The 15,504-nt window shown below is 47.0% G+C and overlaps 1 protein-coding gene and 1 long non-coding RNA gene across 11 annotated transcripts in view; both read left to right on the forward strand.

Annotated features, from left to right (window-relative positions):
- The first annotated feature begins 1,848 nt into the window (after positions 1–1,848).
- DIP2A (disco interacting protein 2 homolog A) overlaps positions 1,849–15,504 on the forward strand; it is a 111,976-nt gene continuing 98,320 nt past the window's right edge. For all 10 annotated transcript variants that reach the window (XM_030805982.1, XM_030805984.1, XM_030805985.1 and 7 more), the window contains exon 1: positions 1,849–2,177. In XM_030805982.1, coding sequence (XP_030661842.1) covers positions 2,087–2,177 — 91 coding nt within the window. In that variant the 5' untranslated portion in view covers positions 1,849–2,086. The remainder of the gene's footprint in view (positions 2,178–15,504) is intronic.
- LOC105738725 lies at positions 5,501–11,689 on the forward strand. Its single transcript, XR_001114575.2, has 4 exons — positions 5,501–5,552; positions 5,741–5,796; positions 6,099–6,261; positions 11,490–11,689. It is a non-coding gene; the product is annotated as an uncharacterized LOC105738725 (long non-coding RNA).

Here is a 15,504-nt window from a genome sequence, read left to right on the forward strand (position 1 = left end):
TCCCAGTTACTTAGGAGGCTAAGGTGGTAGGATCGTTTGAGCCCAGGAAGTTGAGGCTACAGTGGGCCGTGATCCAGCAACTGCACTCCAGCCTGGGCAATAGAGTGAGACACTGTCTACAAAAAAAAGGTTTAAGGCAGTTTGGGGAGTCAAAACCTTTGAAGGCATCTACCCAGGTTATCTCCAACCCATGTATGACGGGCTTTTTTTTTAAAGACAGGGTCTCACTCCTGTTGCCCAGGCTGGAGTGCAGTGGTGCAGTCACAGCCCACTACAGCCCTGAGTTCCAGGACTCAGGTGATCCACCCACCTTAGCCTCCCAAGTAGCTGGGACCACAGCCGTGGCCACCATGGCCGGCTAAGAGATGGGGTTTTGTCATGTTGCCCAAGCTGGTCTTGAACTCCTGGACTCAAGCAATCTTCCCGCCTCGGCCTCCCAAAGTGCTGGGATTACAGGTGTGAGCCACTGTGCCCGGCCTCATCTTTTCTTAGCAGGGATCCAAACTTAGTGGAAGAGTATTGCCTTGTTTGGGTGTTTTGCTATTTTTGGAGTTCAGTCAAACAGGGATGTTAATTCCTGGGCCTGGTTCTTGTCTTTGACCTGCTGCAGTAAATGGAGCTTCTCTATATGCAACGGGACAGACTCACTGGCTTACAACTGTTTGATGCTTGCCTTCAGCTGACCACTATTCTTAAGAGACTCGGCGGCACTGAGCAATAACTATCCAATCCCCTTTTCCTTCCTTTTATCTACTACGTCCACCATATATGAAATGTCTGATACTTCACCCACTCGTGGATCCCATTTCACTAGTTCACCCTCCTACTTCACCACTGGTGAGTGATGCAGCCTCGAATCCCATCTTCTCACCAGGTTTAATGCTGCAGAATGGTTTCTCCAGAAGCAGATGCTGCGACTGAGTTTGGGGTACGAGAATGTTGACATGGTATCAACACCTGTGAAAGGAAGGGGAAGGAAGCAGGACTGGACGGAGGAAGAAGGGTATGTAAGTCCCGCAAAGCTTTGGCCAACCTCGTGTAGAGCTCCGCAACAAGAACTGCTGAAGTTCGCCAGACTCGGGCACTCCTGCCTAACTCAGTAATAGGCGGGCGGCCTCGGGGCACGGACACGCTGCTCAGGCCCCGCCACAGCCACCCTCGCACCGTCAGACACACCCCCATACATTCGGGGAGCAGGACCTTCAGGACGCCGGCGGGGCCCTCTCAGTCCAGCTCCACCAGGCCCCTCGTCCGTCCTCCCGCCCTCCAAGGTCACCTCGCGGTCCGACATGGCTGCTGGGGCTCCTTCGGGGCCGACGATGTGTACTTCTAGGGCTATTTTTTAAAGCAAAGGAGTGAACACAGGTAAAGGCACGAGAAAGGTGCCTCGACGCCACCACGGACTGCGCAGCGAGCTTTCGCGATCAGCACAGCTCGAAAGCGAAGACAGCGGTCAACGCGGACACGCCATGGCGCGGGGACCAAGGAGGAGCCCCGAGAGGGGCGGGACAGGAGGGAGGGCCGCGCGCGGGGCCACCAGCGGCGCCTAGGAGTCAGCGCCAACGCCCACGGGCTGGTCATCCCCACGTAGGCGCCTCGGGCCGCAACTCAGCAAGCCTGCCCGCCTCAGGACCGCCACCCTCAAGCCGGCCCAGCGCAGAGCCTGTCGGGAGCGGCGCTCTCCCGCCTCTCCCAATGGGTGCCCGGAGCGGCATCGACGCGTCTTCGGGGCCAATGGAAGCGAGGCTCTGGTGTTGCTGGGCGGGGCCGGGAGGGCAGCCCAGGCCCGAGACCCACTGCGCACGCGCGCTCGCTACCCGCCCTTCCCGCCGCGCACGCGCTCCCGTGTAGGGCCAGGCGGGCTCTCAGGAGCGCGCGGGGCGGCGGCGGCGCGGAGGAGCCATCCGCGCTCGTGCCCGCGCGGGTGCGTTGCCGCCCTGGCCGCGCCCCTGCCCCGCCGCCTCCCGCTCCTCGCCTGGCGGATGTAGGTTGTTGGCCTGAGGGGAGCTGCGTAGTCGAGGTTTGCGCTGCCGCCGCCAGGCCCGGTCCGGTTCCAGCCTCTGCCCGGACGCTAGCCGGCCTGGCCATGGCTGACCGCGGGTGCCCGCTGGAGGCGGCGCCGCTGCCTGCCGAGGTGCGGGAGAGCCTGGCTGAGCTGGAGCTGGAGCTGTCGGAAGGTGAGTCCTCAACCCCCGCGACCCTCCCTCACCCGGGTCCCCCGCGCAGCCCGTCACTCCGGGACCCCCGCGCGGCCCTTCATTCCAGGACCCCCGCCCTTCACCCCCGGGACCCCCACGCGGCCTCTCGCCCCTGGGACCTCTGCCCCTCAAGGGGACCCGGGTTCCTCTACCCCGGGACCCTGCCCCTCGCCCCGGAGACACCGTTCCTCACCTGGGAGCCCAGCACGGCCCCTCACCCCGAGACCCCGGCCCCTTACCCCCGGGAACTCCCGCCCCTCACCCCCGGGACCCCAGCGCAGCTCCTTACGCCCGGGACCCCGCCCCTCACCCCCGGGACCTCCTGCCCCTCACCCCCGGAACCCCGCGCGGCCCCTCACCCCGGGGACCCCGCCCTTCACCCTGGGACCCCCGCGCTGCCCCTCCGGACTCCCGACCCTCAGCCTCGGGACCCCCGCGCGGCCCCTCAAACCAGGGACCACTCCCCGCCTCTCATACAAGGACCCCTCCCGCATACAAGGACTCCTCCCCCCAGGCCCTTCACACCTGGGACCCTTACTCCTCACCCCAGGACCCCAATACGGCCCTGCACCCGAGACCCTCGCCTGGACCCCCACGTCGGGACCCCTGCCAAACTTCTGGAGACCTTTCCCTATCCCCAGCTGCTCCCCCAATGGGATCCGACCCCAAGGACTGGCTTTGACTGGGTCGTTTGCACAGGTGTGAAAATCTTGAAAGGAATGACCACTTTTGCCCCACGCTGTGAGCCCCGCTTTTCTCAAGGCTGTAGGTCTGGGCTTGGTCTGGGCTTCACCGGGATGACTGCGCCCGTTGTCCGCAGGCAGCTACTTCCCTTGGAGCTGGGAGCCCTTGCTGCGCGCCTGATACTCTAGGAGCTGCACCCTGTGCCTCATTTTATTATCTATAAAGTGGGGTTATACCAGCACTTTCCATTTTGGATTGTTATGAGGCTAAAATACCTTAATATATGCAAAGCACATAACACTTAGGAGTTGTTAGCCCCCTCATGGAATTTTTTAAAGTAAAAAAAAAAAGTCCTATAAATGGTTGGTTGATAAAAATAGACTGGAGTAATCTGGCTTCAGAGGTGGTGGGGTGGCATTTCCCATTTGGATGTTATCCCTTTCAAGGCCTGTGTCCTGATATTCCTTTTGGCTGTCATTGGGAAAGAGTTAAGTTCTTCTCCAGTGTCAGAAAGGACTTGCAATCCTTGAAGGAAAGCATGTAATTGATTCTTACTCTGTTTTTGAGATCTAAATGCATTTTCAGCTTTTAGAATCCATTTTTTAATAATCTTATTATCCCTAATTTAAGTTTCAGATTGATAACATTTTGCTGGGTCTGGAGTGGTTATTTCTCAAAACATCTAATTAATATGCACTAGCATGTAGTAAGTCATTTAATCCTTACCAACCTTACGGAGGTAGATGCTGTTGTGATCTTGTTTTACATATAATACAACATGTACTTGCAACTATTTTGAATTCAGCATTCAGATTTTTAACAATGTTGTGATATGTGGCACTTTTTTTTTTTTTTTTTTGGAGACGGAGTCTTGCTCTGTCGCCCAGGCTGGAGTGCAATGGCGTGATCTCGGCTCACTGCAAGCTCTGCCTCCCAGGTGCAAATGATTCTTCTGCCTCAGCCTCCCGAGTAGCTGGGATTACAGGCACTTGCCACCACGCCCAGCTAATTTTTGTATTTTTAGTAGAGGCACGGTATCACCATGTTGACCAGGCTGGTCTCGAACTCCTGACCTCAGGTGATCCGCCTGCCTTGGCCTCCCAAAGTGCTGGGATTACAGGCATGAGCCACCGTGCCTGGCTTGTGGCACATTTTTGAAAATGGAAGTACAGGCTGAGTACACACTGGCTCATGCTTGTAATCCCAACACTTTGGGAGGCCACGTTGGCTTCGAGACAGGAGTTCAGAACAGCTTGGGCAACATAGCAAGACTGTCTCTACAGTATTAAAAAAAATTAGCTGGGCATGGTGGTGTGCATCTGTAGTCCCAGCTACTCGGGAGGCTGAGGCAGGAGGATCACTTGAGCACTGGAACACTGCAGCCTGGGCAATAGAGTGAGACCCTGTCTCTCTCACAAAAAAAAAAAAAAGAAAGAAAGAAAGAAATGGATGGATTTGAGAATTCTTGGTGGTTAGATGCTCTTAGACGGTCTGACAAACTTAAATTAGGAATGGGTTTGACAGGATCTACTGTACTGCATTTGTTAAGGCTCTTTAGGGAAAATCACATATACGCAGTTTAGATTCTATACGTTTCAAACATATTTTTGCATATTGCTCCTAATTTCTGCTCCAATGTATTCATTATTCCCTCAATTTTTTGTTGTTTTGTAGTTGTGTTTGAGTGCTTGCTAGGCATTGACAATTGAATCTTTTCCTCAAAGAACTTTATAATTTGTGCGACAGAACACAAGTACTTAAATGAAAGAAATGTTTCCTATCTGTTGGATCCATTTATGCTATTGTCATCTTAGAGATATGTAGGGGATGTATAGGTAAGTAAAGGTATAAGATTATGTAACATGGAGAGGAACCTGGAAAAATAGCTTCAGCTGAGAAAGGGGGTGAACAAAAAAAGTATTAAGCCCAGAAATGGTGGCTCAGGCCTGTTATGTTTGCATTTTGGGAGGCCCAGGCAGGAGGATCACTTGAGCCCGGGAGTTTGAGACCAGCCTAGGCAACATAGGGAGACTCTGCCTCTTCGAAAAAAAAAAAATTGGCTGGGCATGGTGGTGTGTGCTTGTAGTCCCAGCTACTTGTGGGGCCGAGGTGGGAGGATCACCTGATGAGGTTGTGAGCCTTTATAGTGTCACTGCATTCCAGCCTAGGAGACAGAGTGAGACCTTGTCTCAAAAAAAAAAGTGTTAAAGGGAAAAGACAGCAGAGAACAGAGTAGTAGAGTGGCAGCCAAGGAGGTGGAAGCTCTGGCTTCTTGGCTTCTTTCCCTGTTCCTAGACTGGCCTGACACTTTTCTTTTGGCCAAAATAGGTCAGTGATTACTTAGGCACAGTCACACGTGGACCTGCTTCCAGGGTGCTTCCACAGGTTAATGCTGGCTTCTGCAGTTTATGTTGTGGTTGTTGTTGACATGGGGTCTCCCTGTTGGATTTGGAGATGCTTACTGATAAGGACTATGTTTTAGGCAGATTTTTGGCATCTTCACAGAGTGGCGGGCATCTTGCAAAGTGTCTGTGAATCTCCAATGAATTATAATGTCTCTAAACTTGGGTTTAGTTACCTGTAAAAGGGGGTGGATACCAGCTTTATTGACATTCCAGGTTTATTGTCAAGATTCAGTCAGATAGTGTGTGTGAAAATGCTTTGAAACTGGTAAGGTGTTTTATTTATATAATTAAAGGGAGATATTAGTAATGAGTTATAGTCTTAAAATAACCAATGTTAGTATTTCATTGTTACAATTTTTATATATTGTCAAAATAGTGTAATTTTTTTATAGCATTCACATTTATCTGAGTGAGAAATTGCCTAAAACTTAGAGTTGTCACTGTGCTTGGTAGGTTGGAAGGAAGAAGCAGCTTAACAGTGACAAAGATGCTGTCTTCAACAGAAACTGGTAATGAGTGATACCTGAATAATCTAGAGAATCCTGCATGGCTTCCCCTCAGCCTGTTGAAAGTACCCTCTGCCTTTCTTCATACCTCACACCTGGCCTTATTCTCCAACATCCTCACTGCATTCTCATCATCAACCATAGTGATTGGCGTTGGCCCTGAGGGAAAGTTCTGGTAGGATGCTATGATTTCTTTCCATAGGGCAGGTTTGCCGAATTTCTGTTACAGATTCCCAAGAGGGAAATAAGGCATAGTTGTGTTCTTGCTCCTTAACTTTTCTGGCTGTTTTGCCCTCTTGACTTAGGAGTCTGCTTCAGATTAAGATGAAGATGAAGAGTAGAAGTACATGGAACCTTACTTTTCTTAGACCCCCTGCCCCCCGATCATGAGCACATACAGAAGAATTGATACATGTGGTTCCTGAAAACCTATCAGGATGTTCATTGATGAAAGTGAGATCATTAGAGGTATAACCTTGATATTTAAAAAAGGATTAATTCCCAAACCTTTGTGCTTTGCCTGTTATTGTAACAAATTACCTTGTACACACCTCACAGCTGATTTTGGCACACCAGTGCTGTACATGTCTTGGAGCTATTGCTGCTGAACTGCTTTAAAAACACGGACAGTGGTATTTTGTTCTTTGTTTTAATGGACTGCAGTGGGTTAGAGAGGAAATTCCTACACAATAGGCTACCTGTATCCCATTCCAATTACTTTATTCTGGTTAATAGGTCTATTCCATAGCTTTAACTTTAGTCTTTTTCTTGATTTCTTGTATTCTAACAATGCAGGACTTCTAGTCTAGATGGAATAAAATGAAAAGGGGTAAAAAACTCTGTGGGTATACAGGAAGAGACTTCTCTCACAAAGCTTTTTTCCTTTTCAACTGTCTTTAATTTCTAAAATCTGGGATATAATTTTTTTTTTAGTGTGTGTGTGTGTGTGTGTGTGTGTGTGTGTGTGTGTGTGTTTGAGATGGAGTCTCATTCTTGCCCAGGCTGGAGTTCAGTGGCGCGATCTTGGTGTGTGTGTGTGTGTGCGTGTGTGTGTGTTTGAGACGGAGTCTCATTCTTGCCCAGGCTGGAGTTCAGTGGCGCGATCTTGGCTCACTGCAGCCTCCACCTCCCAGGTTCAAGCGATTGTCCCGTCTCAGCCTCCTGAGTAGCTGGGATTACAGGCAAACGCCATCACGCCTGGCTAATTTTTTGTATCTTTACTAGAGACTGGATTTCACCATATTGGCCAGGCTGGTCTTGAACTCCTGACCTCATGATCCACCTGCCTCGGCCTCCCAAAGTGCTGGGATTACAGGCATGAGCCATCGCGCCTGGCCCATAATTCTTAATTTTCAAAATGACAGCCTGTCATTGCCTTTGTGTTAATAAACATTTGTTGTGCTTCTTGAATATTTTGTGGTATATAAAAGTTCTCACGTTCAGCCAGGTGCGGTGGCTCACGCCTGTAATCCCAGCACTTTGGGAGGCTGAGGCGGGTGGATCACCTGAGGTTAGGAGTTCCAGACCAGCCTGACCAACATGGTGAAACCCCATCTCTACTAAAAACAAAAAATCGGCCGGGCATGGTGGCGCATGCCTGTAATCCCAGCTACTTGGGAGGCTGAGGCAGGAGAACCGCTTGAACCCAGGAGGCAGAGGTTGCAGTGAGCCAAGATTGTGCCATTGCACTCCAGCCTGGGCAACAAGAGTGAAACTTCATCTCAAAAAAAAAGAAAAAGGTTCTCGTGTTCAGATTCTGCTCATCTGTCAAAGGCCAGCTCAAATGTTCTCTATCTTAGTCTATTTTGTGTTTGTGTTCTATAACAGAACACCACATATAGGTGATTTACAAAGAAAAATTTATTTCTCACAATTCCAGACGGTGGAAGTCCAATATTAAGGTACTAGCATCTAGCAAGGACTTTCTTGGCGTGTCATCCCGTGGTGGAAGGTGAGAAGACAAGAGAATGTGTCGACCAGAGAGGAAGGGGGCCAAACTCATCCTTTTGTCTGGAATCCGTTCCTGATAACTAACCTATTCCTGCCTTAACAGCATTAATCCACTAATCATCTCTTAAAGGTTCTGCCTCTCAACACTGCTGCATTGGGCATTGAGTTTCTTTCTTTCTTTTTTTCTTGATACTCATGTCTTTTTTTTTTTTTTTCTTCAAGACAACACAACAAATGTCAGAATATGAGATAGGGAAGTTCTCCTGGAACAGCATCTAGATTATTTTCTAGAGCACTTTAGTTACGTGGTACGTAATGATGATAATTCTTCTGAACACAATTCAGAATTTGAACCAATATTTGTTGTTTCAGGAAAGCAGAATTTCCTTTGAATGGTGGATAAGAATGGTGAGGATCTTTATAATATAGAATAAACTGCTGAAAAGAAACTTTGAGGGAATATTCAAAGCACCCTCCTATTTTGAACCTTCCTTGATCATCTCTAATGTGACTGCTTTCTCAGAACTCCCGTATCATTTGTCCCCTCTTTTGGAGTTCTTGCTGCTTTTTGTTTTTGTATTTGTTTTCACCTATGCAGTAATTATTCAGTGTCCACTGCGTCCTAGGTAATATTTCAGCGGTCAAAAGTCAGATTTATGGCTGGGCATGATGGCTCGCTCCTGTAATCTCAGCACTTTGGGAGGCCGAGGTGGGTGGATCACCTGAGGTCTGGAGTTCAAGACCAGTCTGACCAACATGACAAAACCCCGTTGCTGCTAAATACAAAAAAAAAAAAAAAATTAGCCGGTCATGGTGGCATGTGCCTGTAATCCCAGCTACGTGGGAGGCTGAGGCAGGAGAATCGCTCAAACGCAGGAGGCAGAGGGAGAATATTTTTATAATGATACTAAAATGCCATTTCTGTTTTCACTGTGTTGACACTTGTATGGTCCAAAAGCAATAGTAGAGAAAACTGCTGGCACTTTAATGTAAATTGAGGCAGGGACTCCAAGTGGCCCTAATAGTCATTATATTATTCACTACCTCTCCACTTGCAGTTTTAAAACAACAAAAAGGGCTGCTTTCCCTTAAACAGACCCTGATGAAGCAGTAAAAATTAAAAAAAATTTTGGCCTTTTGTCTTTACTTGAGGAAATGGGAAGTGCGTGAAGCACTTTTGCTGCACAAGGAGGTATAGTGCCTGTTTTGAGAAACAACAATTGTGTAGTTTGAGCTGCAAAGCGAACTAGCGACTTTTATTGTGAAATGCCATTTTTGCTTGAAAAAGTGGGTAGCAGACGATCTGCAGTTATTGAGACTTGGGTATTTGGTGGACATTTTCTGGAAAATAAATGAGAGGAAATAACTGACAATTTATGACCAATGATAATATTTGTGCTTTCAAGCAAAAATCAAAATTTTGAAAAACTTTTATCTGCTACAGTGAGCTTGACAGTTTCTCAATAGTTAAGGACTTCTTTGATGAGATTGGTGACAATATAATGAATGAGTATTTGATATTATATAATTAAATGTGTCAGCATTTGGAAGATCCACATAATTCTGTGAACTGATATTTCCCAGCTCACCATTGCACCACGTTACAAAGTCAGTGCATGGGTAAAAGTTTCATTCAAAAGATAGACCAATGGATTTTAATGTAATGATATGAAAAGTTCACCGATAAGAGTTATAGATTCTACATTACAACTTTTTTTTTTTTTTTTTTGAGATGGAGTCTTGCTCTGTCTCCCAGGCTGGAGTGCAGTGGCGCAATCTCAGCTCACTGCAACCGCTGCCTCCCAGGTTGAAGTGATTCTCCTCCCTCAGCCTCCTGAGTAACTGAGATTACAGGTACATGCCACCATGACTGGCTGATTTTTGTATTTTTAGTAGAGATGGGGTTTCACATGTTGGTCAGGCTGGTCTCAACCTCCTGACCTCATGATCCACCCGCATTGGCCTCCTAAAGTGCTGGGATTACAGGCCTGAGCCACCGCGCCTGGCCACAACTATTTTTTTTAAGAGACTACCCCTTGCCTGGTTTTCGTGTTGTATCAAGGAAGAATGTCCACAGTGATCTGAAAAGGCTGCTGAGACACCCCACCCTTTTCCAACCGCATGTCTCTCTGAAAAAGGATTTGATTCATAGACTTCAACCAAAAAACCACACAGTGCAACAGATTGGATACAGGAGCAGGTATGAGAATCCATATTGTCTTCTCTGAAGCCAGAGTTAAAGCGACTTGCAAAAATGTAAAATAATACCTCTTTTTACTAAATGTTTTTGTTTTCAGAAATCTTTTATTTTTAGTAAAAAATATTATTTACCTTAATATCTAGTCAGTTTATTATTAAAAATTTTAAATGAGTTAGGCCGGGCGCGGTGGCTCACGCCTGTAATCCCAGCACTTTGGGAAGCCGAGGAGGGTGGATCACCTGAGGTTAGGAGTTCCAGACCAGCCTGACCAACATGGTGAAACCCCGTCTCTACTAAAAATACAAAATTAGCCGGGCGTGGTGGTGCATGCCTGTAGTCCCAGCTACTAGGGAGGCTGAGGCAGGAGAATCACTTGAACCTGGGAGGTGTAGGTTGCGGTGAGCCGAGATTAGGGCCGGGTGCAGTGGCTCACGCCTGTCATCCCAGCAGTTTGGGAGGCCGAGGTAGATGGATCACTTGAGGCCAGGAGTTTGAGACCAGCCTGGGCAACATGGCGAAACTCCGCCTCTACTAAATAAAAAAATTAGCCTGGCATGGGGGCATGTACCTATAATCCCAGCTACTCGGGAGACTGAGGCAGGAGAATCTCTTGAACCCAGGAGGCGGAGGCTGCAGTGAGCTGAGATTGTGCCACTGCACTCCAGCCTGGGTGACAGAGTGAGACTGTCTCAAAAAAAAAAAAAAAAAATGCTGGGTGTGGTGGTGCACGCCTATAATCCCAGCTACTCTGGTGGCTGAGGCAGGGAGAACTGCTTGATCCTGGGAGGCGGAGGCTGCAGTTACCTGAAATTGCACCACTGCACTCCCTGAGACACTGTCAAAAAAAAAAAAAAAAAAAAAATCAGCACCAGAACAAATCCTACACAAGCCCACTTGTATCAGGAATTTAAAATAGTCAAACTCATAGAAGCAGAGAGTAGAATGGTGGTTGCCAGGGACTGGGGTGGTGGGAGAATCTGGAAGGTGTTGATCAAAGGGTTTATAGTTTCAGTTATATAGGATGAGTAACTGCTAGAGAGCTGCTGTACAGCATAGTGCATATAATTAACAATACTGTATTGTATATTTAAAAATTTGTTAGGAGAGTAGAGTTCATGTTAAATGTTCTTATCACAGACAGGAAAGGAAGAAACTTTTAGAGATGATGTTTATGTTTATGGTGATGGTTTCACCGGGATATACTTACCTTTAAACTCATCAAAATTTATGCATTAAGTATGCACAAGTTCTTACAGGTTAATCATGTTGGTTTAAAAAAAGAAATTTCAGTGATTTCAATTTTAATATCCTAAAACTTTAAACATGCTTCATTGCCAGCTATTCCATACCTGTTTAATTCCTTTCTTTCACCGCTTAAGTTTAAACTTCACTTTCTGTTTGAGGCTCTGCCTTCTACTAAAGCCCCCTTCTCCCCAACCTTCACAGAATAAAGTGCCTGTGCTCTGTAACCTTTTAAAACTCATTGTATTACTCTTGTAGGTTTCATGATTATTTGTTTGCTTGTCTTTTCTATATCATTTTACAGGGAACATTTCAAGAGGAAGGTTTGATCTGCTCATCTTTCTGTCTCCAGCACCTTGCACATTTTAGGCATTTTAATGGATGCTTATTGAATTAATAAAAGTGAAAACTTCACGTAGTGTTTATTCAGTTTCAAATAAAGAATCTTCTGTAAATGGATTCAAACTTAGCTTTTTTACAGTAGTTTTTCTAACTCAGTGAACCCATCAGCAGGTTAGATCTGTGCCTCAGGGAGCCATTGAATCAGAATGTGGTCTTTGTTGCTTTAAGTGACCAGAAAGAAAAAACTTAGAGGAGACTGAGACAAGTGCACTGTTGCTCCTGTCCTCCTGTAGGATCCAGGCTAAGCTGGAGAGGCCTCACTGGTGTGGAGCTCGATGACTTACATCTAATCTAATAGTTTGTTTGGGGCCCATGAGGGCATAATCCACTGATGGCCTCATCGCCGTGCTGTAGGTCCACACTGCCCTCAAGCTGAGGCTATGCTTCCTGTAGCAGGAATACCAAGGCTCTTTCCCAGGAGTCCTGATGAGAACTTTGTCTCAAGGACTCATTGGCCTGGCCGGAACTTTCTTAGTGCTGCCTTTAGTCTAAGACTTTTTCTGTCCGACCAGCCTGCCTTTCCTCTTCCCCTGGCAAACATCTGCTGGTTCCCTCCCCATTTTCCCTCAAGGGCATTTTCTCACATCTCTCTTTCATGTAGTGTGTCCTCAGTGAGCATTAGCCACGTGTGACTGCTTCTCTCATCATCAGGGCAGGTCAGGGGCCAGGGTACGTGTTCTATCTTTTGAAAAAAAAGAATTCAAGAGCTGCAGTTTTGTTTTTCAAATCATATATTTAATCTTTTAATGTATTATTTTGGCTGATGTGATATACATTTATTTAGTATAAAAATGAATTCAGGCCGGGTGCGGTGGCTCACGCCTGTAACTCCGACACTTTGGGAGGCCAAGGCAGGCGGACCACCTGAGGTCAGGAGTTCGAGACCAGCCTGGCCAGCAGAGAGAAACCCCATCTCTACTAAAAATACAAAAAATGGGCTGGGCACAGTAGCTCACGCCTGTAACCCCAGTACTTAGGGAGGCCGAGGCAGGCAGATCACTTGAGGTTGGGAGTTCGAGACCAGCCTGACCAACGTGGAGAAACCCCGTCTCTACTAAAAATACAATATTAGCCAGGCATGGTGGCACATGCCTGTAATCCCAGCTACTCGGAAGGCTGAGGCAGGAGAATCACTTGAACCCAGGAGGCAGAGGTTGCGGTGAGCCGAGATTGTGCTATTGCAAATCTCCAGCCTGGACAACAAGAGCGAAGCTCCGTCTCAAAAAAAAAAGGGGGGGGGAGGGGCAGGCAGGCACGGTAGCTCACGCCTGTAATCCCAGCACTTAGGGAGGCTGAGGTGGGCGGGTCACAAGGTCAGGAGTTCAAGACCAGCCTGACCAATATGGTGAAACCCTGTCTCTACTAAAAACACAAAAATTAGGTGGGCGTGGTGGTGCATGCCTGTAATCCCAGCTACCCAGGAGGCTGAGTCAGGAGAATTGCTTGAACCCAGGAGGTGGAGTGAGCAGAGATCACACTATTGCACTCCAGCCTGGATGACAGAGTGAGACTCTATCTCAAAAAAAAAAAAATTAGCCAGGCATGGTGGTGGGTGCCTGTATTCCCAGCTACTCGGGAGGCTGAGGCAGGAGAATCTCTTGAACCCAGGAGGCAGAGGTTGCAGTGAGCCAAGATGGTACCCCTGCACTCCAGCCTGGGAAATGAGCAAAATTCTGTTTCAAAAAAAAAAAAAAAGAATTCATATCATTTCGTCACTCTTCTATGGTATAACTGGAGAAAGGAAGGAAATGAATTAGGGTTAAGTTAATGGGAAAACTTTATTCTGCCAATAAATATTTTGTTTATTTAGTCTCGCTCTGTTCCCCAGGCTGGAGTGCAGTAGCACTATCATAGCTCATTACAGCCTCAAACTCCTGGGCTAAGCTATCCTCTGCTTTAGCCTCCCAAGTAGTTAGGACTACAGGTGCACTCTACCGTGCCTACTTTTAAAGTTTTTTTTTTAGATTCGGAGTCTCACCACGTTGCCCAGTCTAGTCTTGAACTCCTGGTTTCAAGCGATCTTCCCGCCTTGGCCTCCCAAAGTCCTGGGTTTACAGGCATGAGCCACTGTGCCTGGCCTTATTTGTTTTTGTTTTTTAAGAGCAGTCTTAGGTTCATGGCAAAACTGAGAGGTACGGAGCTATCCCGTATTCCCCCTACCCTTATGTGTGTAGAGCCTCCCGCATTATCAGCATCCCAGTAAATCTTTTAAAACTAATGTTTGCTGTGCAGTGAGCTTGCTTCTGGGTAGGACTAACATAATCCTTGTGGCCCAATCTTTACACCTTTAAATTAGCTGACATTTTCAGTATTGCACTGGTCTATTAAAAAGACTAGGCAATTATACACTGCTTAGCAAAGAAAACTGTGTAGTCAGTGAAGACACAACACTTAAAAATACCTGTTACTTCTATTGTGTATTGATAGATTATCACTTAGAGTAATGTACCCAAGGGTCTCCCTTCCGTTTTCACACAGGAAATGCATGGCCTCTGTTCCTAGGATTTCCTGGGTTCTTGAAGGCAGCAGCTAAAATTATAGCTGGGAGACAGTGATCATGCGGGGGCTTCCTTTCAGACTTTGAATTAATCAACTATAAGGAAAGAATAGAAATCCTGTGTCTTCTTTCTACACTGAACTGTTCATAATTTAAGAGTACCGTTTTGGAAATAGCAGACAAAGAACTTTTACACTCTTTCAGATTTTAGAACTTTTTCTGCAGTATCTTTAGTAAAGAACCTTTAAATTAAGTCTCTGAAACAAAAGGACACAATTGTTGGTATGCTGAAGCCCTAACCCCAGTGGATTATATTTGAAGGTTGGACCTTAAGGAGATATTTAAGATCAAATGAGGTCAAGGGGGTGGGCCCTCATCCAATAGGACTGGTGTCCTTATAAGAAGAGGAAGAGACACCAGGGATATTTGTGCATAGAAAGGCCATGTGAAGACATAGGCAGCTGTCTGCAAGCCAAGGAGAGAGGCTTCACCAGAAATGAACCCTCTGGCACCTTGATCTTGAGCTTTCAGTCTCCAGAACTGTGAGAAAATAAATGTCTGTTGTTTAAGTCGCCCACTCTGGTATTCTGTTACAGCAGCCTGAACAGACGGACACTCAGTGTGTCATCCTGTTGTTTGACAACATTCAACAGACTGAGTGCCAGGAGGCTTACAGTCTAGCGGGGGCTGAAAGACATGTAAATAGTGGCAATATCATGAAATGTGTACAGGACCCAGTCAGCCCAAGGGGAGGGATCATCAGCACTGTGCAAGCTGGGCCAGTAGAGGAAGTAAAGTTTCCTTGAGCTGTGTTTTGAAAGCATTTGTGAAGAGGGTGGAGGAGGAGCCGGGATGGACATGAAGACAGAGGGAGGTGAACTGAAGTTGAGTGGGCCAAGGAATTCCAGGCAGTGTTCCACAGGTAGAGGAGGAAAGGCAGGGGCTAACTTACAGCAGGGCTCACACATCCTAGTAAGGAATTTGGACTGGATTCTCTGGAGTCTAGACAAACTGACTGAAACAAACTCAAATTCCTCCCTGTAGCTGGTTGGGTGTTGTGGATGTGTGAGGTGACCAAGAGTAAGGCAGGAGGGGTGCTGGTACCTGTTGCCTCTAGAATGGCACTGTTCAGAACTTTCTGCAATGATGGGAAAGCTCTGTGGTGTCCAGCATGGTGGCCACCAGCCACATGTGGCTACTGAATACTTGAAATGTGGCTAGTGGGATGAGGGAACTGATTGTTCAATTTATTTTTAATTACTTAAAATTTAACTGTGCATGGCTAGTGGCTACTGTACTGGACAACAGCAAAGTGTATGCTCTGCATAAAGACTTCCTATTGACAAGAAATACCATGAAAATACATTTTATTCCTACTACTGCTCCTGACAAAGGGGAGAAAATGAGCAAGATGAAAATA

The sequence above is a fragment of the Nomascus leucogenys genome, chromosome 25 (genome assembly GCF_006542625.1).
Source record: "Nomascus leucogenys isolate Asia chromosome 25, Asia_NLE_v1, whole genome shotgun sequence".
In the NCBI taxonomy this organism is placed as follows: domain Eukaryota; kingdom Metazoa; phylum Chordata; class Mammalia; order Primates; family Hylobatidae; genus Nomascus; species Nomascus leucogenys.